The sequence below is a fragment of the Notechis scutatus genome, chromosome 3, assembly GCF_049901735.1.
Source record: "Notechis scutatus isolate UNSWTSFEM ecotype Mainland chromosome 3, rNotScu1.2, whole genome shotgun sequence".
NCBI classification, from domain to species: Eukaryota; Metazoa; Chordata; class Lepidosauria; order Squamata; family Elapidae; genus Notechis; species Notechis scutatus.
Genome location: NC_142011.1, coordinates 104075662 through 104099836, shown reverse-complemented (window position 1 = coordinate 104099836; position 24175 = coordinate 104075662). Strand labels below are relative to the sequence as shown.

The window sequence follows — 24175 nt, the reverse complement described above, 5'->3', positions numbered from 1 at the left end:
GCAACTGAGAAAAGACATCCCCATCACTTCTATAGCTGTTCCTGGCATCTAGTCAATTTTTCTTGAATCCAACTAAATGAGAAGGAAAATCTGCTCTCCTCTGTGGGATCCTCAAAGGCAGTAATGAATTTGCTTACCATAATTACCAATTTAAGTCAAACAGGAGGAGAGTAGTAAATATGTTTAAGCAGCTTTGTACACCTTTCACCTTGCAAGAGGACCCCATAGTCACAATTCAACCATATAGCACCAAGAACAAGCTTCTTGTTATAATCAAGAATATCACATAAAGGCCTCGCACACAAGAATGAGCAGCTGCTGTCTACTACTGCTAGAGTCCTTTGACATATAAAGTAAATGAAACAATGGTGCAATGTTCTAAATGAATGAGAGCATGGAAAGGGGAGGGTGGAAAACAATATAAATAAGCAACCGCTCATCCAGTGACTGCTTAATACACCAAATGTGCCATACCATTTTTTGGAAAACCAGCACGAACATACTTTATTAAGCCGTTGGGATGTTCCTGCTTGTCCCTAAGTTCTATTGCATGATATAACTCTTAAGGATTCACATGTTTAAGCTATCAAGCAGTCACCTTTTCAGGGTTAGAGGCCACTCATATGGCTTATTTTTAATAGAAAAGGGCATTTCCCTAGCAGATCCTTCAGCAGGTATGAAGATGGCAGCTACCTTTGCAAATAGCCTGCAACATCTCTGCAATGAAAAGAGCTGAATGATACAATCACACCTGGAGTAAAAATCCTGAAAAATCTGTCACTAGGGAGTCGATATGAAAGAGGCCAGCACACACAAAGCCTGGAATGATGTCATCCTTCCAATTTAGTAGTGCTTATTGCAAGTTATCTTTAAATGACCTGGCACACAACCGGGAAATGAGTACTTCTTTTTGAAGCCCATTGTCTTTTTCCCCTGTAGAATCCATTGTTCAACTCCAAACATAGAAAATTAAAACAATCGCTTTCTTCAGAGTGGGTCCATGTATACTGTCATCTTTTAGACTGGATGATCAGTTGCATCCCCTGCCTGGAAGTACCTGGAGCAAGGAAGCTTTGTCCGCCTGTAGAGGTGGCCTGGGGTGAAGACGCTTCTTTTTGTTCCTCAAGGCAGCACTTCTAGTCTCATATCTCAAAATAGTCATTTCATGGAATTTAGTTCAAAACAAAAACCTGGCTTGTTCTGAAGTAGCAGCCGCCGCCAGAATTGTCCAGATTTACAAAGATATCCTTTGTTATGGCGATACTGAAAAGGTAGCGTAGCCATTCAAAGGAGGACATTCACAGAGACTTTTGTTAGCTCAATGCTCTCCCTCTTTAGAGAATTGTAAGGGAGTGGGGAAGAAGAGAGATTAAGTACAAGCACGACTTCAAGTCAAAACCCACATAATTCACACAAGCACAGCATTGCAGAATGATGGAGTGTCAGCACTCCCCGGGAAATATTAAGAGCTTACGCGTTACAGTTTTTTTTTTTTCTTCTAAAAAAGCATTAAGATATTCTGATGAGACATGCTGCAGAATGTTAAAGACAGAGTTTTGAACCAGGTTCAATTCTTATACTGACTAAAAGCGAGTGTGTAAACACACAGATAGTCCTCAACATATGGCCAGTCACGTAACAACCGTTCAAGGTTACAATGGCCTTGGAAACGATGTCAAACAGCTTGTCAAGAATTTCCGGCCATCATGAAATGGCGCAATGCCTCCCCCTGTGGTCACATGACCACATTTTGGACACTTGGCAACTGGTTCACATTTACCACCAGTTGCAGAATGCCATAGTCATGTGACCACAATTTGCACTGGGGTGTTGTTGTTTTATTGCCAATTTGGTGTGTCGACTTATGGTTGCAATGGCTTACGACCAAAATTCTGGTCCCAATTGTGGCTGTAAGCTGAGGACTAGCTGTACATCTTTAAGTAATGGTTAAGAAAGTACTCTTGGATTTTACACCAATCCCTTAGAACAAGAGATCATGTCTAAAAGCATCATTTTCCAGACAGGTTTAGTGCAACACAGAGTAAGGAAATAAAATGACGTGAGTGAAGGGGAAATTATGGCAAATAAAATCTCAGACTTCCTCTCTTTAGGAAGCTCTCTCTAAAGAGTTTCCTTAAATGAGAAAACTCTCCATGGCTGTTAGGGAAGCCTGACAATAGGTGTGCTACTTTGGTCCTGCAAGAATCCATATGATTCTCAGTTGGCAATGAAGGGGGATTTTTTTCAACTGTTGCCATCACTTAATTTGGATTTTTGTATCCAGCTATAGTATAGTCTTTCAACATGCTGCCAAAAGATTCTGGAGCATACAGAGCATTGAACAGTATCATAGATACTCTTTGATTTTATTTCTCTATTAATAAGAGAACTTTGCATTTAAATGTCTCAATTGGCTTTCAAATTATTTTGTTTTGTTTTTTCAAGCTGAAAATGCTATCTCATCTGGCTAGAGATTAAAACAATGCTTTTCAACATTAGCAATCTTAAGACATATGGACTTTCTCCCAAAACCCCCCAATGAACTTGAATTCTGTGAACTGAATTCATATCTTAAAACTGGTAAAGTTGAGAAACAATGATTTAAACTCTCTGCTCAGAATGTTTTCTTGTTTTTACTAATCATTTTCTAGGAGCAGAGAAGATGAGGCAGCTACTCTGAGATTAGCCCCAATTATCCCATGAGAATATGTACATTAACTAAACTTCACAGATGCTGGACTTCTTCACATGCTTCTGAACAGCAGGTCAATAAGAGATGGAAAACGGGGCCTACAATGCTGAAAACCAACGTACATCATGATTTGAAGGCTTTCATATTGTGAAATACATAGGAGATCAGACACCTCTCCCACTCACATGCTGGAAGAAACATATTTTCAATCCACGTATCCCCATCCAAAGTCAGTTTAGCAATCGCAATACTGAAGTTGTTAGAAATGTAATCAGCAAAACATCGTAACTAGCCTAACACAACAACAGATCAGAACAGAAAAACAAGAGCCTACAGGCTCTATGTGCTCTGATAAAAATCTTCAGATAATTAAGATTTTACAGATGTAATAATAGAAATGCAATATCTGAATCTCATTGGTGGTAGGGAACTGGGTGCAAATGATACTGAGCTTTTGAGAGCAAATCATTGTGCTGGGCCTTAACGGGCTACTTAATGGCAAAGGAGTCCAAATGAGATATTAATGCTTAAAGAAACTTTGGTGGAAATCCAAAATCTCTACTCCCAGCAGAATAAGTACGTTAGCAAATACACATTACCGTCCAAAATATTCCCTTTTCTGTCACCATGATGTCTAGACAGAACATCCCACATTTCATACCAGGTACATTTTAGAAAGAAAGTGATTATCTTGTAGACTTCAAGTAAACCACCTTTTTGAATCAAGGGAAATGGAGCTTCCTCTGTTACCAGGCCTTAGTGGGGAAATGTGCAGATGTTAAGATCCAGGAGCAATCATGAGCCTATCTATTTATTAGTTTGCAGTTAATTCCACCAAACTATCAAAATAGTAAAATAATGGCAAACATATTTTATAATAAAAGGACTGGAATGCTTCCATAATCTTTCGGAGTGCATTTTGCTACACATTTTTAAGTTCTGAAAACATTAAAGGAGTTGTGCAATTTTGTTTCCTTGAGTGCTTGTGCCTCTTGGGGAGTCCAAGAGAGAAGGAAGAGGCAGATTGCCATTTCCCCCCATTCCTGCATTTTATATCTTGACATCTATCCAGCAGAAGCATCTCTTAAATTAGCAGAACTCAAATATAAGCTTCTCTTTTCAGAAAACCGATAATCAAAGCCATAAAATCACAAGATTTCAGCAACCACAGTATGCCTACTGACTTTGTCTACACTGCAGTAAACCTGAGATTACAAGTCTGAAAAGTAGAGCCACTATAGCTGGCTGATGTACAACACAAACACGCACATATTTTACTTATGGCCTGTATTAGCTTGCTAGGGGCCAGTCTGCTTCCCTGAAGCAAAACTGAATTCCAGTCCAATGCCCAGACCTGTTAGGACTCTATCTGCCATTCTCCCTACTTTCAGGGGCACTGAGACTGACTTTAGTTTAGGTTCAGGCCTGCAGCTTTCTCTATGTAGTGTTCTATTGTTCTATTTAACATTAGTTAGGCTTTACAACCGTGGGTACAGAACTACGTACCCTTGACATTTTCAAGTGCACAATTCTGTTCTGGAGGAAAACAAATATTCAAACTGTGAATTCAGTGGCAGCTCTTACTGGCCGTTTTCCTCCCTTAAAGATCCATGATTATTTGGCAGGCCTGGCTGTGTAAAAGACCTGTGAAAGGAATCTTGTGGGCGATGGAATAATTTCTGCAAAATCTGCTTGTGTGTGAATCCACATATATGTGTACGCTTGTTTTTAACATTGGCAAGAGTCCTGCTATGATAGGCAAACAAAGGCATCTGGTGGCTCATATCTGAGACACGATGGAAATGATCATACAGTGGTTTCTTCCAGTCTAAACCACCTGACCCATAGTAGAGCACTGGCAGACTCCAATGTTTCAGCCCAGGGGAACAACTTCCAGTGTCAGCAGTATTGGTGCCTATGAATGGTCCATTTCTTCCTTGAGCAACATAATGAGGATCATGAGAAGAAGAACCATGAGGACAGAGAGTTATGTCACTGATAGCCATCCACAGCAGAACACAGGATCAAAATCTCCTAGGTATGTTCCATAACAGTTTTCTCTGGTGGACAGGAACAGTGCTAAGATGTCTGCACAAAAGAAGTCCATAAAAGAATCCGAGCCCCAAATTATCACAGCACAAAAAACAGAATAAGCACCACCACAAGGATAACAAGGAGGATGATAATTGCACACCACTGTCTTCGATCTGCCAGTAAAAACAAAATCAAGAGGAAGAGAAATTAGCTGTATACTTTCCAGAGATGCTAGCTGTTTTCACTGAGAACAATGCTAGAGTTAAGTCAGGGATGGGGGTTGGGGGGGAGACAGCAATAAGAAAAACCATGGTGTTAAGGGAGACCTTTTACAGAACAATTCACTTAGATATTGGGACACATCAATCAATATGGTATGCACTACAAGCAACTCACTCCTTGACATATCAATTCAATTCCCTGAATCAGTGACAGCATATTATTTTTTTACCAGCGTTTTATTAATTGTACTTTATTACATATTTCATATGGCCACCCATCTCACAAATGCAACTGGGCAGCTGTCAACACATTAAAAACATTATCAACAAAACCTAAAAACTTCTAATGGATATCAAGAATAAATCTAAAGTCAATAGGCAAGGGATGGACCACCTAAACCTAGGACCCCTGTGCTCTGAAGGATATACAGGTCTTCCGTGCTTTGCAAAAGTGTCATGTGCCAAATTAATCTTTTTATTATTATTCTAATTTTCTATCTTCTGACTTTAAGAATTTGCACTTTTGTTTTCTCAAACAGTGCAGACCTAGCAAGTCTGAAACAAGGGGTCTGAGACAGTCTACTGATGCAGAGGCTACAGCTGCTGAAGACTGTCTTGCTTTCAGGAGGAAAAAAAATTGACATTTTGTTACATTTTTGTTAGATTTCAGGCTACTTACCACTAGTCATATGGGATACTTTTGCAAGTTTCTTCATAACATTATCTAGTCGGGACTGGGTGCTGTCCACTTCATGAGAAAAGTCGTCCAACATGCTGCAAGCATAGGAACAGGGCATTGATTATGCTCTGGACGATTGATGTTTCTTCACTAGCATTTTATAGCATCGCCTAACACTGTTCCTGTGTAATACTGTTACTGATATAGCAGCATAAACACGGACTGACTCTAAGGTCCCTATGATGCAATGCCCCATGCGGTGAAATTTCACATAAGAAAAGTTAGGCAAGAATTTGTCACAAAAAGTTTTACCTAACAGAGAAGTAGGTATAATTTGGAAGAGTCTTGGAGTCTACTTCCTCATGAGGCTTGGTTGTAGCTATCATTTCTCTTTTCTCTCTTTCAGTCATTACCTTCCCCACAATTTTCCCTTTTTCATTTATTCATTTTATTTCTCTCACACAAAGCTCATACAATCTTTCACTTACATATAAATTTTCTTATACCACAGCCTTCCAAATCAATTATTTCAAAAAGGCCTAACTAGAAGTCATACAAGACATTTGTCATTGTCTCCTAACAGTATTAGTAATGGTAAGGATTTCAGCCATCTATCTGTTCATTACTGTGTGGTAAGGTGTGTTCAAAAATATTCTGTCTTCCTAATGAATAAAAGAGCAACAGGGTAGGGATAATTTCAGATTGGAAATAATTTCTTAGTTCATACTGGCATCTTCCTATCCCATAACTATTTTTATTTTCTAAAAATGCTTTATATACTTAATATCTAATTTGGAAAATAACTGGCATTACAAAGATACAAATTGAGGAGTAGTATACATGTTTGTTTTCAAACATTTTTTCAGATGAAATAGAAAAGCAGCAATCTTGTTTTTTAAGCTTAAAGTTAACTGGACAGCATTGGGAGAATCGCAATAATGAACTACTGAAATCCTTTAAGAAGCAAACAAGCTGATTGCTTGAGTGTATTAGTATCTCTAGAAATAAAATAACTTATCATTCTTTTTTAAAAAAATAAACTTTATTGATTATACAACTAAAATGTCAAATAAACACATACACAACACAGAAAGAAAAAAAACGATTAAAAAACTAGCAATTCTATTATCAACAGACTATGGTTCCTTGTTTGTTATCAATATTGGTGACATATTTACAAATACATCTTATTGCGAGTATATAATTACTACCTCTTTTACATTTTACGGTGTTTACTAATATATTTTCTATTTTTGTTCTATCCAGTCATACCAGCCTTCCCAGCTTCTATAATATTCTGATGTTTCTTTTTCCTTAAGTGCTAAGGTTAATTTATCCATCTCTGCACAGGCTGTTATTTTCTGAATGACCATTTCCTCTGTTGGAATATCTGCTTGTTTCCAACACTGTGCAAAGGTTCTTCTGGCTGCAGTAAGAATGTGCAGTATTATATATTTGACTTTTTCAGAAATTTGTCTATTAAATATCCCCAGTAAGAAGAATTCTGGTTTTAATTCAATTTGCTCTGCCATTATTTCCTCTAACCATTTTTTTATTCTGTATCTTTGGGCTTCAGTGCAGGACCACCACACGTGAAAGAATGTTGTGTTTCTTTTTACATTTCCAGCAATTCGGATTCATGTTAGGAGGCATCTTCGGTATTCTCGAGGGCAAGAGATGCCATCTCTAAAACGTTTTATAGGCATTTTCTTTATGTTGCTGATTTTGTAATTTTATTATTCCTTGTCCAGACCTTTTCCCATTCTAATAATGTAATGCTACGTCCTATGTTTCTACTCCAAGCTATCATGTTGCCTTTGACTACTTCTTCTTCTAATTCTATCTCTAATAAATAATTATAAAATTTAGTTATATTTTTTATCTGGGCCTAATAGGATTTTATCTAATTGTTGTGGCTTAGCATAAATTCCAAAATTTTTCTTATCCTGACTATATCTATTTTGAATTTGCAGGTAAGCAAATTGTAGCCCTCTACTTGTAGCCCTTGCTCTTGGAGATCTTGCCATGATTTTAAAGTTCCTTGCACATCAAGAAGGTCTTTGTATTTTATCATTTTGTTAAGATCTAAATTATTTGGATGTATCATCGCCTCCATCGTTGAGATCCAGATTGGGATTTTTAAATAGTGTTTTTTTTAATTCCAATTAGCCAATAAGGAGTCTCTAATTATATGTCTGTGGAAATAATTCTGTTTGATTTTTCCAGTGTCCCATAAAAATGCGTGCCACCCCCTCTGTAAGTCGTGGCCTTCTAGGAATAGGATTCTTTTATTCAACAGGTTTGCCCACTCTTTCAGCCAAAGTAAAGAGGCTGCACTATAGTATATTTCCCAATTTGGGAGTGTCATACCTCTCCTGCTCTTCATATCTTGCATTGCCTTTAGGTTTATCCTTGTTTTTTTCCCTTGCCAAATAAATTTGGTGGTTATCTTGTTAAGTTCCACAAAGTAATTTTTATGTATTTTTATTGGTATTGTTTGGAATAAGTAAATAAATTTGGGCAGAATGTTCATTTTTATAGTGGCAATCCTCCCTAGTAAGGAGATTTGCAATTTGACCCATATCTCTAAATCTTTTTTGACTTGCTGTAATAGTTTATTATAATTATTTTCCATTAGGGTTTTGCACTGAGCCGTCAACCAAATTCCTAAGTATTTAACTTTTTTTTTACTATTTGTAATCCCATTATCCTTTCCAATTTTAATTTGTTTTTCTGTTAAATTTTTAGTTATTAATGTCATTTTTTCCCTATTGATTTTAAGTCCTGCAACTTTCCCAAATTGATCTAACTCTTTCAATAGTTCTTGACCTGTTTCAATTGGTTCCTCTATGAAAAAAACCATATCATCCTCAAAATGACTGGAGTTTATATTCTTCTTTTTTAATTTTTAGTCCTTTTATTCCTGGGTTCTGTCTAATTCGTGTAAGCAATGTTTCCAACGATAAATATGAAGAGCAGGGGAGATAGTGGACATCCCTGCCTAACTCCTTTCTCTATTTTTATTGAGCGCGTGTACTCTCCATTAATTATAATATTCGCCTTTTGTGAATTGTAAATTGTAGTCACAATGTTTTCAAATTTAGTGCCTAAATTCATATTGTAAACTTGTTGGATTAGGAATTGCCAATTTAGGTTGTCAAAGGCCTTCTGTGCATCCAAGAATACAAGGGCTATTTGTTTTTCCGGATGGGCTTCGTAGTATTCCAAAACATTTAGCACTATTCTTAAATTATTCCTAATTTGTCTATTGGGAAGGAATCCGTTTTGATCTTTATGTATATATTCATTCAATATTTTTTTAATCTATTTGCTATAGTTGTGGTAAATATTTTATAATCAGTATTTAATAGGGAAATTGGTCTGTAATTTTGTATAAGTCGTAAGTCTGAATCTTCTTTCGGGATCAACGATATCAGTGTCTCCTTCCATGAATCCGGCATTCTTGCTGCAAGTAGGACCTCATTATATACTTCTACCATGAGAGGTCCTATTTGTTCTCCTATTTTCTTATAAAGTTCCCCTGGTATCCCATCAGGTCCTGGGGTTTTATTGTTCTTTTGGTTTTCTATTGCTGTTTTTAACTTGGGCCACGTAATGTCTCTGGTTAACATTTCCTTCATCTCCTCCTTGATTATTTTATCTTTAGTAGTACCCAAATAGTTTCTTATCATGTCCTCGTTTACCTCCTTCTTTTTATAAAGATCTTCAAAAAATTTACATGCAATTTCTTTTTTCTGTTCTATTCCTTGTTGGGCATCCCCGTTTTCATCTATTAGTTGGTAGATCAATCTTTTTTGTTTTTCTTTTTTAAGTTTATAGGCCAACCATCATCCTGGTTTATTGGCCTGTTCAAAGAATATCTGTCTGACTTCCGGTTTGCAAGGCTTCGGCGGCGACAGGAATCCGCGATCGTGCGCGGTTTCTGTCGCGCTCACTGCTGGAGTGCCCCTGATCCAGTCGGATTTTGAGGCTATAGTTACCCTGTAGGGGTAGCTGAAGATAGGGGAGAACCAGGCAGGGGTCCGGGGGAATCGCAACCCCCCCCTCAGCCGGCTTAACTCCCTTCTCCGAGGCAGTGGAGCGGCGGTCAGCAATGGCCGCCACAAAGAAGCCTTCAGCCAGATAAGAATTGTGCAGGAGGAAGTTTGAAGTGAAAGTTACTGGCTGACCTGGGACAATAAGGAACATCTAAATACCCTGGAATTTAAATTTTACTAAAGATACATCGCTCCCAAAGAAGATGGAAAAAGCGGTGAACAAAAGTAAAAGGGAAAGTTTGTTTTTTCTCACTCTCCTTCCTTACGGTGATAGCAGATGGAAAGTGTTTAAATGAAACAGTTTGAGTGTATTTGGATTGCTTGGTGACTTTGGGACTTTGGAAATTATTATTTGAAAGACTAAAAACATTTGGGTTGTTTTAAAAATTTTTCACAATGGTATTACTTGTTGATGATTTGAAAATGGAATTTAAAAAGCTAAAAGAAGAGGAACAAGAAGGGAAGGGCTCTTCTGGATCTGTTTTTCATTTCTTAGAAATGGTGATTTCTACCTATCAGAAACTTCAAGAACAAAGAGATTGGGATGAAGAAGAAGCCATCTTTAATGAACAAGCAATTCTAATTGGGGAAGAAAAGGAAAAGAGGGGAAAGAGAAAGGAGAAATTAAGACTTAAAAAAGCAACCAAAAAAAAAAAAGTATTATGTCTGCATTTTGTTTAATTAGTTTGGTTAGTATTCTTTTCCTTTTTATCCTAGAGTTTAGACCATTTAGGTTAATTGATAATATTTTCTTTTCTTCGTCCATCACCTAATTGACTCTTGTTCTTAGTCTTGTAGTTACTCCTGTCTCTCTTTGTGGCTGATTGTGCATCTTCGGTTCTTCTCTCTCTTGATGTTGTATATTTTTTGAGTTCCTATAATTCCCATCTCTATTATTTTGATAGTCTTGGTCGTCTTGCGAATTTGTTTCTAATTCGTCTCTACTACTCGATTCTTCAGGGCCTACCAATCGTTCATAGAATTCTTGGGCTTTTTCCACAGAGTCTACTTTCATTTTCCTTTCTTTCCATGTGATTAGCATTCCCTCTGGAATTAGCCATCTGAATATGATGCCTTTTTGGTTTAATTGGTTCACCAAGAATTTATAATCGCGCCTCTGCTCTCTCACTCTTCTTGGGATTTGTTTAAGCACCAAGATTTCTTTTCCTTTATATGTAATTGTTTCTTCTCTAGAAATTTTATATATAACATCCCGAACTTTTCTTCTGGCAAATCTCACGTGGACCTCTTTTGGATATTTATGTCGTCTTGTGTAATTTGTGCTCACTCTGTATACTTCGTCTAGCTCTTTCAGGATATCATCCTTATCTTTTTCCAACAGGTCTGCTAATATTCCTGCCATCACTTGTTCCAAATCCTCTTCTTTAGATTCCTTTATGTTTTTGAATCTCAAATATGCTGCGGCCTTGTCCATTTCCAGATATACCAAGGAATCGTCAATTTCTTTACTCACGTTTCTTAATTGCTCACCATTTCCAGCTTCTTTTCCGTTTGTTCTGTCCTTTTCTCAACCTCCTTTATTGTTGATTCATTCCTTTCTAGTGCTTGCTGTATTGTTTCAATTTTTTGATCCAGCTTTAAGATGTCTAATTTCATTTCTGCCTTTAAGTTCCCCATCTCTTCTTTTAATTCATTTGTGTCAGCTCTTGTTTTTTGATTTTTCACCATTATTTCCTGAAGTTTCAGCATGGATTCTCGTAAACCAAGAAGGGTCGATTGGATATTAGCATTTGTGATGACAGGTTGTTTCTCTCCAGGTAGAGTTTTTTCAATTGTCTTTTGTGCCATCACTGAGGGCGATGGCATCGCAGTTGTTTGTATTGAAGAAGTCTTCTTCCCAGTTTTAAATGTTGTGTTAGTCATAGAGGTCATTTCCTGTAAAATTTGTTTTTGTTTTTGTATTATACTTAATATGTTGTCCCAAATTAGCATTCACTATTGAGAAGTATCAGCTATATATGGCCACTACTCTAATTAATATGATATGTTACAGGGTTAACCTCTCTTGTCAATTTATATATATTCTCCAGAACAATTTTAGAGCTATTTTCTAAATCATATACCTGGATTTATAGATCTTAATAATATACCAAATTCCTCTATTTAAATTTAAGTACTATTAATCTGTATATCTATGAATGCTATAAAATCCCTAATCTCAAAATAGTGTTATAATATTTCAAATACTTACAAATCTAAATGAAAATATACCAACCTTGCTATACAATAATTAGTTAATTTGTAGTAATCACAATTAGTCACAATTAATTATTTAATTCAATATAATCAAATATCAATACCTAAATAATTAATTATCACCTCCTTTTTTTGGTGCTATAACCAAATATAAATTTCAATATTTACTAATGTATCAATTAAATCATATATAAATTACATTTACCACATTTGAAAATCAGTTGAGTTGGTGTCAAGAAATAATTATTACAATCAGCAAAGTTTAAAGGCTTAAAGTGTCTTAATGTAGTTGTTCAGTTCTTCGTCTCTAAATCAAAATTCCTTCACCAAGCGCACCGGAAGCACAAACTTGCTGAGTAATGTCTCTGGTTTCACCGTCTCACCGCACTTTCCGCTGTAGCCGTTCTCCTTTCGTTTAAAAGTCTTGTAAGTTAATCTTTAAATTCATATAGTCTCTTCCTTTAATAAATCTCCTCCACTTACTACAGCCCCAGTCCAATAATCCAAAAAGAGTCCAGTAAATTATTCAGTTTCCTCCGTGGAATATTTAAAGTTGTAATAAGGCTATTTAATTCCTTACTTCAGATCTCCCCCAATCTTAAGTTCATCCTTCCAATTTTCCCCAAATCCACAGTTCAAATCTCTCGAAGTTTCCTTAAATTAAACTCGTTCTTTCTTTCTTTTTTTCCCCAATTATTGTCAGTCACTCAGGTCCCTCCGATTCTCTTATCTTCTCTATCCGATCGCTCGCGTCCTTACCCTCTTTTGTCTCATGAGCCCTTTCACTTTCACTGTCACTCGTATCTGCTTTGTCTGCTGTTTTCAGGCTTCGCTCCGACTAAGGTTCTCCAATATTCAACGCTCAATCAGGATTGCAAATTCTTTCACTCACACTCTTCGTTCACCACAGTCTGTCACTCACTCGCTTCCTCTTGTATGTAATGATCCAGACTTCAGGACCGCCATTACTGACGGTCTGTTGATGTCGGTCTCTACAGGGTCTCTCTGCGTTGCGATGAGAATCGCCTTCTCCACACCGCGACTCGAGCCTCCCCACACCGGCATGCTTCTCTACAAGATGCGTGCACCAAGGGTCACTCCAACAGCAAGAGGAGATAGCGTGAAACGCAGAGCGAGCTTCAGCACCTCCATTCGTCCATATCTCATCACCGGAAGTCCTCTTTTCAAATAATTTATCATTCTAAATGGAATATTCTATTAGTAAATTCCCCCTTTGTCTGAATTACTACTTTTCTGTCAATGCCTACCACACTGAACAAATAATTTCTTTGAGTTCTATTTGTTCATTCCAAAATATGTTTTAATGATGAAAGTTAAGCCAAAATGACTTTGCTTTTATTTTTTGGTTTGTACAGATGAGGATGAATGCTGGTGATTCCATTTCATAAACCCACAAAGTAAATGAGATTAAATACTTAGCATTTCTAGAAAGTGCCAAATAATTTGTAGCATTCATTTTAGATAAGGAAGCTAACCATTTCTGAGGCAATTTTTTTTTTTTTTAGCTCAAACTCCATTTCACTCCTTCAACCATTGCTGAACCAAGCAAAACCAAGCCAAGCCAAGTTAAGCTAGGCCAAGTATTTTTGCTGCTGGGTGAAAAAATAATATTTATAAATTGCACCAAAGATACTATCATGCACATACTCAATAACTTTCTGACTCTCACACATCCTAGGGATGATTGTTCATGAAGAAGTCAATATAGTAGTGGGATTTAGCTGCCAAGAAGGCTACTAATAATAAGTTTATATTATGCACAGAGGTTCATTTTGCTTAATACTCACACAGCTTGTTCATCCAATTCCCCTCCAATGCGTTGGGACATATTTTTTAGTACTCCAATACTGCCAGAGACCAGCTCCAACTGTTCATCTTGCTGATCAATGATTAACTAGAACACAGAATAGAGTTGGATGAGGGGACAGGAAGAGATGAAAGAATTCTATAGTTCAAATTATGCATTGAAAAGACCATTGACTACGGACTGCAAAATGTTTTAGCTTCTTGAGATCCAGAAATTGCTTTGAAAAAAAAGTTCATCTTGCCATTAAAACAAAAGTTATCCATAAATCCCCCCTCTGAAACTCTTTTTTTCTAAAGAAAAAAATTCCAGCTTATATGCCTGCCCAGATCTGAAAAGGAAAACTGAATTCCTTCAACCATGATTTGTCTAGCTAGACTCTCAATAATACTTTTTAATTAAAGTGGGTATGAGTTATTGATGAACTGGAGAATGACGTGCCAACATTTAGAAAAGGGGCTTCCTTGACTCAAAGCCCAATTCATGAGTATCTTTAATTCTGAGAATGTGTATCTATGTGTGGGAGAGGAGCATCCCGATTTCTGGGTCTTAGTACAAAGTAGAAAAGGTTCATTCATACTTGCTATCGATACCAAATATATGCGTCTCCCTGGATTTCCCTTGTTCTTCATTTGGGTAGTGTCAGGTTGTGTATGTGGGATGAATAAAAAATTGGCCACTCCCAGACACTATTTGAGAAAGAAATGCTCATCACCTTGGAGGCATGATGCTCACTGTCGCCTCCCGAATCCCCCAATCTGAAATACAAATGTGAATGTATCCTGAGGTTGCATATGAATCTCACCTATTATATTAAGAGTCTGTGAGATTTGTGGGTGAAAGCCTCATCTAGAAATCCCATTCTATTAGTGGCTAGTTGGAATCTTTGCACAGACAGATCCAGACTACCTGCTGCTGTGCTTGCTGATCTTCAATGAAGTGTGAATTTGCAGACTGCAGTTCTCGATCCAAGCGGCTGTATTTATCTGCCCTGGAGCTCCAGCTGTGAGTTCCACTTTCTCCCAGAAGCACCTGCATAAGAATAGGAAATACATGGTCAGTTATTGCATGTTGTTGAAATGGAACCCTTGCAAGATGTAGATGCTGTTTTGTCATCTCCTGGTTTGATTCTAGATGGGCTGATACTCGCTTGAAGCAGTGGATGTGGCATTTGAGGGTTCTCCTGAATTCACAGCTACTGCTGGATTTGCAGGAAGAGACTAAAGTGAGGGGACCTTTGCTTGGCTTTGACTGATGCGCTGGTTGCAATCTAATCTTGAGTGGGAGGTCTTGGCGACAGTAATTCATGCTCTCACCACCTCTAGGTTACACTGCAACATGTTTTAATGGGGATGCTTTTGAATAGTATCTATATATAATCTGCAACTGGTGCAAAAAGTGGTGGCCCACATATTGGCAAGTGAGAATAATACCTACTATAGCTGCATAACAGAAACTGTGCTGGCTTTCAATTGGCTTCTTGGTACAATTCAAAGTGCTGCTTTTAATAACATGAAGCATAACATAAAACATAATATACCTCTCTGGTATCTATAGGAGTTTCTCCTTCAAGGAATATCATCCACATATTCCAAGAAGAAATTTTTAACATTCTCCCCATCTAAGAAATTGGGGTGGGAGAAGGGGGGAGAGACTGGGGAAACAGAAACAGTATTTCTCTGTGCAGTCCCTTTCCTTTGGAATAACATTTTCCAGAAAATATTTAGCTGGCATCCACCTAGCTTTCTTTTAGAAAGCCATTAAAACAACATTAACAGAAATTTTGGCTTATGACTATCAGCACTGGGTATCAGTGGGGAGTGCTGTTTGCTGGTTTACTGTCACTTTTTAATCATTCCCCAATTGTGTGGGGTGTTTTGTTGTTGTTGTTTTAGTGTTGTATTCCATTCAGTTCTACTAAGGGGGTGGACTATTAATGCTGTAAACAAACAAATAAACAAACCCCCTGTTATTGTAAATTGTTTATTAGCTATTTTGATTGTATGGTTTTTTTTAATTCAGAAACCTCCAGAATGTATACTTGATTATGGTGACATGCAAGAACTGTAAAGCAAATGGACAAATACAACATATAAATCTCATGACTCAGACTGATCTCATCACATTTCCAAAATCAGATTTTTAGGATTCGGTAATTTTCCATTTTCAATGCTGCTGCTGCAGCTCAGTTTTCAAGCAAGTTATTAAGGAACAATCTCCTTCTTCCTATATAAAAGGAACAGTGTCAACAGAAAAAAAATGTACTAGTTTGAAACTAGGTAGTTAAAGAGAAACTGAACTATAGTGATGACAAATAACCAAAAAGAAAGCTCTGCTTATTTTAATCTACATTTAGATCTTAACTTTGCTTTATCACAGCTATGTCAGACCCAGAACAATGTGAACCTGCAAGATTTAGCTATTAATTTTCAGAAAAGCTTGTGTCTGCACAGTTTAACATGTACAGGCAATACTTAAGAACAGTATCGTGTACTCTTTAAAGGGCACACAAATAGTTGTCTGTTCACTTGAAGTCCAGTAAGCCTTGAGCTCTAAACATGTCCAGGAGAGGCTCCTGGCTTACCAGAATCTCTTCTCCATAGCAAGACAAAGGTGTTGCTTCCCCACACAAGCTCATCTTCCACCAAAGCTGTGTCTATATTTGGAAATTCATGGTTTCTGTCTTCAGCATCCCAACATTCACTTCCTGATGGATTATCAATGTGAGCATAACAATAGTTCCATCATTTCCATTAATTTAGGGGGAAAGCATGAACCAAGTCTGGTATGCTTCCTGAACTAAGGGAACTTCCCTTTTAGGTGAGTGGCTAATGTTATAACTAAACACCTAATACAAACACTCTAGTCACAACTGACCAAGTTGGCATCCAAGATACAAGGTAATACTGACCTGCCTGTTTTTCTTTTCAGCCAGTGCTTGAACAGAAGTATTTGACATTTGATCCTTCATATCCTATTTAAAAAAAGTTAGCATAATTGACTGATATAGTAGTTCATTTACCATAAAATAATTTATATGACAAAATATAACTCCATTGTCTTTTTCTTGCTTTGTTTTCTTTGGAATGCTTCAGTACCAAAAACCTTGTAAGGGCCACAAAGCAGATATTCATATGCATATTTATTTCACGAGTCAGACTAAAAATAATCCACTGAAAAAGGAAATGGTGATGCAATCCCACTATTTTGCCAAGAAAACCAAATGGACAATCACAAACTGGACAGCATCAACATGATATTGGAAGATGGGTCCTTCAGCTAGGAAATTGCTTAACAAGCACTGCAGACCAGCAGAGGATAAGTTCACGGAACGCCAGTGTTTATGATGTGGCTGGATTAAAGCTGAAAGAATGCCAAGTTGCTGATGTGGCAAGAGGAAAAATAAGTTTGATGCTGCAAAGATATGTATATCACTGGCTTATGAAATGTTGCCAGGTTTATAGTAAAACTAAACTTGATACTGTCAGAGCAAAGTTAAGACTGAATACTGACAATGTAGGAATTGGTAGCTTGGAATGCACTGCACATCAGTGTCAAATTGTAGAAAATCAATTTTCTACAATTTTCTATATTTCTATACTAGTAAAACAAAATCCTCTGTTTTATTAAAATAGAGATAAGTATTGTAAGGTATTTTTATGACTTTTCTTTAGAAACACTGCACTGCATGACCAGAATTATGTTTCTGTTCATGAATAGCAATTTTGAGATATCTTCTTTTTCTGCTTAATTTCATGGTGAATTAGAAACTGTTTATGATCTAATACAGCAGTGTCAAACTTGCGTCATATCATTGTCACGTGACATATTGTGACTTCCCCCCCCTTCGTTAAAACGGGGGTAGGCGTGGCCAGCATGTGATGCATCCAGCCCATGGGCCACGAGTTTGACGCCCCTGCTCTAATAAATAGGTAAAATTTCTTGAGCTTTATCTAGCTATATTTTTTTGAGCTTGCCTCCTCAAGAAACTCAAGCGTCTTACCCTGACCACTTGCCGAGTGCTTGTGATGAAGGCTTTTCTCACACCTAGTTCTGTGGCATCAAGGTTGAATTTCCGAGGATTTGCTTCAACAATGCGTTGAGAATAATTAGTTAAGGGATTACATTTCAAATGCAATTTTTACTTATATATTTTCATGAAATCTTTAAAGCTAATACACAAGGAAAAACCATTCTATCAGCATTTTTAGAACTGCTATGCTCTTATGACTTGCTTTCTTGTTTCCTGTTTTTTGAGATCCAGGGCTAAAACCATTATTAACGCTACAGAATTCAATTCCGATTGTCTTTTGCTGGCTAAGTGCTTCTTAGGAGTTACGCTATTAGGAGTTACACATAATAATGTTCCATTTGTGACTACAGACTGTGTAAAGGAAAGCAAACATGTATATAACAACTTTCTACGCTGTAAATGTACAAAGCTGTCCAGTTATAGAGTGCATGTCTTATACTTTTATAAAGGACAGTATTTATATATTTCTGGATTCATCAACTGCTCCAAAATATGTTGGTTGAGAACTTTTATTTATTATATTGAATAATTTTATGGAAAAACCACTTGGTTGCTTGCCTAGATACTATGTGAGTTTATTTAACTGTTCATCTCAAGAACAAAAAGGATATTGATTGTTTCATCCAGATCTTCAAGATCCCACTCAATACTCCTTAAGTTGTTCCTTAGCTCATTTGTGGTCCAGTCGATTTCTTCTCTTGTAGCTGTTGACGGATCTTGTAGGAGTTCTGTCCATCTCTGGAACAGCCCCTGAGCAGTATTCACTGCCTTCTGAACTTCCCTGGAAGTGAAAGGAGGAAATCCTCATGAGTATTCACATAGAACTTATCGTCATATAAACTGTAAGTATGGGACTATATGTCTCTACTAAAAGTTCACCTTATAGACTAGTATATCTCTCAAAAAAAAACCCTCATCATCCAGCCTGAAAGTGAAATGCATGCATAAAGCAGTTTGTCTTATACATATTATACATGGGAGTTACAAAAGCTCAATCTATATAATGGTGCATTTCCAGGTTCAATTTGTATATATATTTTCCTATGTATGAAGGGTGAGATTAAATCACAGAATAAGAGAGGATTGATATTTTACTCTTCTGTCTTTCTACTAGACAAGTAATGCTGAGTGGGTACAAATTATCCCCATGATCTTTTTGGTGGATGGAAATGATTTGAAGAATGTATCATTCACTATTTTAAACTCCTATAATGCTACTGAAGTTTCTAAAGTGGCTTTAAAAATATTGTTTGAAAACCAGATCAGTAGTAACTTAAATATCTGTTGCAAGGAAGGGATGGGGTGGAGTGGTTAGGAATGCATTGATATCAGGTAAACTAGGCTATGGCAGTCCAAGGAGCACACTGAGCATTTCTGATTGCAAATAACATGTTGGTAATTATGCTGATCTCTGACAGTAATAAAGATTGATCTGACAAGTTGGTGATTCAATACTGTAAGGGCCAATTTTAGACAAATTTGTGTCAGAAAACTCAAATGCTGCACAGTGTTTTATGCAGTTAAATCAGACTGTACCCTGTTAAATTTCCATAACACAGCAGCTGAAGCATCCAAACTGGATTTAGGACAAATTCCATTTCTTCACTTCTCCAGAAAGGGCAAAGAAAGGGAAAGGGGCGCCTCAGAGGATGCTTTAATTGTACCCATTCCTCTATATGATGAATTTCCCATTCACCTCCTTTCTTTTTTTATTTACAAACATCTTTATTAAGTTTAAAAAACAAACATTAAAATAGGAAATAACAAAAAGGGTAAAAAAGAGAGGAGACTAACAGGACAGGTTAAAAAGTGACCCCCCCGCCCAAAATCAAATATATAACAAAAGTGACCTCCAACTTATTTTAGTACACAGATAATACAATTCAACAACTGGAATTTAAACAATATTTAAACTGTTTTAAATAATAAACACTCTAAAATTCAATATTCAGATCATATCCTCTTAATTTTAATCTAATGCATAATAAATAGGAATAACCATATATTTTAAAAAAAACACTTCATCTAGTCAAATCAGATGTAATCCTCAAACCCCAAAGTTGATTTTTCTCATGTTATATGAAATTTAACAGTGGTCTCCCAGTAACAAGCAATTTAGTCAGGTTATTGTCTCTAAGGAAAGCAGTCAATTTTGCCATCTCATCTAGCTCCAGCATTTAATGACATCTACTGTATTAAGTGTTCATTTATTGAAAAATGTTCAACTGAATCTGTCTTAAACTTTTGAGGTATCTGTCAAAAAATATCCAACCCTCTTCTGCAAGTAATGATCCATTTTCATTGATCTTCTAAGTGATGGTTTATCTACAGAAGCAAAACTTTACATGGTGAAAATTTCCAGTACTTGTTTTATTGTATAAGATTTTGTTGAACATTTTTTGTGTAAGATTTCACTGAACACCTTTAAAAACTTAAATACATCTTATACTTTTTCAGTCGCCATCAGTGTGTTGGAGGGGTCTGACGGAAGTCCCTTCTTAGAAATAATGCCACAATCTAGAGGAATGCCAAGAAAGGACTTTTACATTAATCCAATCCTATGGAAGAAATTCTGACAAGGAAGACCCAAGAGAGGGCTCATTGGCACTGTTAAATACTCTCATCAGTCTCAATTATCTTGGTTGCAGGAAAAAGAAAGTAACAGTAAAGGATGTCTCTCCCCCCCAACCATCAACAAAATAGACTTTTCTTATCCCCCCACCCCCCTTCTTTATATCTTTGACTAGAGACCTTGGTAACAAATTAGAAAAAAGGCTTCTTCAAACACAGGGCCTTTAGTTCCACAAGGACTCATTCAAAATTAGCAAAATGTTCCGAGAATGCCACTTACTATGCTATGGCTGTTATGCACATACTGTAATGAATTCAGCATGTAGAATAATTAAACAAAATACAGTATCTTTTAGCAACAAAATAATAGTGCATTCAGTGTGGGAAATTTCACAACCAATTATAACTTGAGCAAAAGATACAAACTGAACACACAAACAAATCACTAATTACTATATTCTACTATATCATAGAAAGTTCCACCTGAAAAAAAATATTATTCTATTGAAAATCAATACATCATTTCAAAATATGGACAGAGAAAGTAGCATTTGCTAACTTTAATTTGAAGAGGCAATTAAAAACATTTTAACTGCATATTTATGACTATTTTAATTTCAAAGAACGTGCTGCATGTCAACCTATATGTGAAGCAAATCCTCTACTTCGGCACAATAGCTGCTTTACTTCATGAGAGGGCAGATCGTGGTGCTTAGAAGACACATGACAATCATGCTACCAAATATTGTTATTTCTCTTAATATATTCTTGCACATAAGCTTTTGATTAGTTTTCCCTCAACTTAATGTCTTTCAGACATGTTAGATTATAATGTTTATTATTTCCAACTAACACCCTAATGTTGGCTGGGGATGGCTGCTATCCAACACATCTGGAGAGGATCAGGTCAAGAAAGCTTAATATAGTAACAGAAAACAGGAATATTTGAAAGGTTGATTAAAACCGAACAATATGCAATCTTCCTGCCTATCCACGTGTGCACATATTGTACTTCTCTATTTAAGGCATTCTAAATATACTTATATTTCTTTCTTACAGTAGCTTGTATGAATGCTTCAGCTATAACAGCATTCTAAGGCAAAAATATTTAGATGTATATTTAAACATATATGTTTTAAAGTTGTTTATATACATACTATTGAAAATGATCATGGAAAGCTTATAATCCTGGCCTAAAGACACTACTGTAGCACAGTGATCAGTAACAATGAACAGAAGCCAAACAATGTTGTAGGATGAGAACAAGAGTCATAGTGGAATGATGAAACAGAGTTAAAGGGAGATTTGGGAGGTGTAGTGGTTGTTTTTAATCCCCTTAAATCAATTTGGGAGTTACATTATATTTATATATATTACACATCATAATGTTAGGAAATCGTTTGATTTTTGGCAACCTTAAGTAGGAGAAGGCTGAGTGGTACAAAATAGGGAGTAAGAGGGCATATGAAGTCCTGGCACCACCCTATTCCATAGTGTGGCATTCTGAAATATTGTCTCCAGGTATAGCACGGTCATGTAACTATTACCCCAACAGATATTTGCTAAAACTTTCTTGCATACATCCAACTGCTTTCTTTAGGAAAATAAACTGCTACATCAAATCGAATAAAACAACTTGGTATGTCCTGAATCAACTATTATCCAGTTTAACTGAGAGAACTCACCCACTTAGATTTTTCCCCCCAGTTTCCACCATTCCCTTTTTTGTTTAAATCTCACATTAAGGGAGTACCTGTACCTCCACGCTTCACATATGCAGACTAAACGCTCAAGGAAAACAGAGCCAACCCCCTCCCCTCCAGCTCCCCTTAGGATTTCAGCTACCACTGCTGCAGACAAGTTTGTGCCTGTTAACTTTATCAAGGTGTTTGCCAGCTAGGCAGGGAAAGCTGGCTTAGACAGGACCAAGATTTGCTTCTGCTAGGGAAGCTGATCCACCGAAGGGAAAGCGACACCTCACAACCTCCGCGTGTGCCATTTTTGCAACATTTCCCCTACCCCTTTCAACCAACCGCACATTACACTGCAACAATGGAGAGGGGTGGGGAGAAACCCCAGCACACAACAAGGAAGATTACCCCGTTCAAGAACGAGCAGGGAGGGGAAAGAAGGAAAACCGTCCGAGAAATAAAGACAATGGGTTCAGGTCCCAAAGCGGCACCCTTTTCAAAGGAGAGGACCGGTCTTTCTTCGACCCATCTCACGGAGGACTAGGCCGGGAATACCACCCACACCCTGGCAAGGCCTCCTCTTCCTCCTCCACCACCGCCACCTCCTCCTTGCGGGCTGTCCACCCACCCTTTCACCACAAAGAAGGGGTCCTCCATGGACATGACGCCTGGCGCCCGTCGCCGTGCGGGCTGGTCTCCAAGTTGGTCCCCCACGCCGTGCCGAGAGCTTCCCAGGCTGGGCCGCCCGTTCGCTTCCGAGGCTTGCAACCCTCCGCTCGTCCTTTCCTTCCCCCTACGGGGCTGAAGCAACGGCGGCGGCGGCGGCAGCAACAACGCCTCTCCGCCCCGCTCGCTCTTCTCTCCACTCAGCGGGTTTCAGCGCCCTTGGCCGGAGGAGCCCCCATTCACGCGAGAAGGGAAAAGCGACACTCCCCATTGGAGCAGAAGGACGTCCACCTCGCCCCACGTGACGAGGTAACAGGCGAGGCCCCGCCTTCCCCCCCGAGCGTGCGGCCAAATCAAATGCGCCTGGGAAGGGAGGGGCTTTGTCAATAAGGAGGAGGGGTATTTGCCTTAATCTCAATTTATGGGGTTTCTGTGGCACGAAGACAGGCTTTTAAAAGTTTTCTTTCCAAAAGAATGTTTAGGTGCCCATAGCCTAATAATAAGCAATCGAACATCGAGATCTGCCTATCCCAGGTCCTTGGTAAGGACTCGATAGGTACACGAAAATGCTAAATCAAGTCTGAACAACTGGTTGACTCTGATAACAACAATAATAATAAGGTTTGGTTCATTGACACTGCAGTACCTCGTGATGCACGAATTGAAGACAAGCAGCAAGAAAAAATCACAAAGTACCGGGACTTACAAATTGAAGTTAAGTGACCTTGGAAAAAATAAATCGTGTGTTATCCCAATTGTAATTGGAGCCCTTGGAGCAATACCTAAAGGACTGTCTCGGTATTTGGAAATTCTGAATTTATCAGACTTGAATACCCTGATTCTACAAAAAACCCACCTTACTTGGAACAGTTTATATCTTCCGATGCTACCTTAACAGTTCCTAGGTCCTTGGTTAGGACTCGAGCTGTTGAGCTACCAACCAGCCCCAAAGGCTATGAATCTAATCAAAGATTAACCACCACCACCACAACAATAATAATAACAATAACAGTAATAATAGTGAAAATGGAGAACATTATAAAAACAACAGGAAAAAAGGCAGACTATAAGCTGGACAACAGAGTAAACGGCTGGAAAACCAAAGCTTTGCATGGACAGCACTTGAAAAACATTGAAAGAAAATATGATAACTTGACATTGGCATGGGAACCATCAAGAAAGAAGCGGAAGGTTTAATACTTGCTGCTCAAAAACAAGCACTAACAAACTAATGGCATGAAAGTGAGCATACAAAAAACCACTGACAATCCAAAGTGCCAACTTTGCAACGACAAAGTTGAAACTGTTTCACATTTAATATGCGACTGCGGCAAAATTGCCCAAACTGATCATGACCAAGTTGCTAAATTAATCCACTGGTCATTACGTAAAAAATACACCCTGCCTGTATCTGAAAAGTCATGGGAACATATTCGAAAAGTTGTTAAAAATGAGGCAGTGAAAATCTTGTGGGACTTTTGAATACAG

At 37.6% G+C, this 24175-nt stretch overlaps 1 protein-coding gene across 2 annotated transcripts; it reads right to left on the bottom strand.

The window, feature by feature from the left end:
• Positions 1-825: 825 nt before the first annotated feature.
• STX6 (syntaxin 6) lies at positions 826-22889 on the bottom strand. Of its 2 annotated transcripts, XM_026669238.2 has the most exons (8): positions 22650-22889; positions 18371-18540; positions 17730-17824; positions 16638-16700; positions 14636-14758; positions 13710-13816; positions 5627-5721; positions 826-4899 (listed from the first exon to the last, which is right to left on the bottom strand). In XM_026669238.2, the coding sequence occupies exons 1-8, from the start codon at positions 22682-22684 to the stop codon at positions 4823-4825; spliced, it is 765 nt and encodes a 254-aa protein (XP_026525023.1). In that variant the 5' UTR covers positions 22685-22889; the 3' UTR covers positions 826-4822. The 2 variants fall into 2 exon arrangements, with proteins under 2 accessions (XP_026525023.1, XP_087816996.1); XM_087960870.1 differs by lacking the exons at positions 826-4899; positions 5627-5721 and adding an exon at positions 12617-13102.
• Positions 22890-24175: the final 1286 nt, after the last annotated feature.

Bases quoted from the DNA above. Each gene is read 5' to 3' on its own strand.
- STX6 (XM_026669238.2), bottom strand. From the start codon at position 22,684: ATGTCCATGGAGGACCCCTTCTTTGTGGTGAAAGG. The intron at 18,541-22,649 runs GTGGGTGGACAG...TTTCACTTCCAG, and splicing joins CCCTTCTTTGTGGTGAAAGG to GGAAGTTCAGAAGGCAGTGA. The intron at 13,817-14,635 runs GTAGTCTGGATC...TCTGTGTTCTAG, and splicing joins ATCAGCAAGCACAGCAGCAG to TTAATCATTGATCAGCAAGA.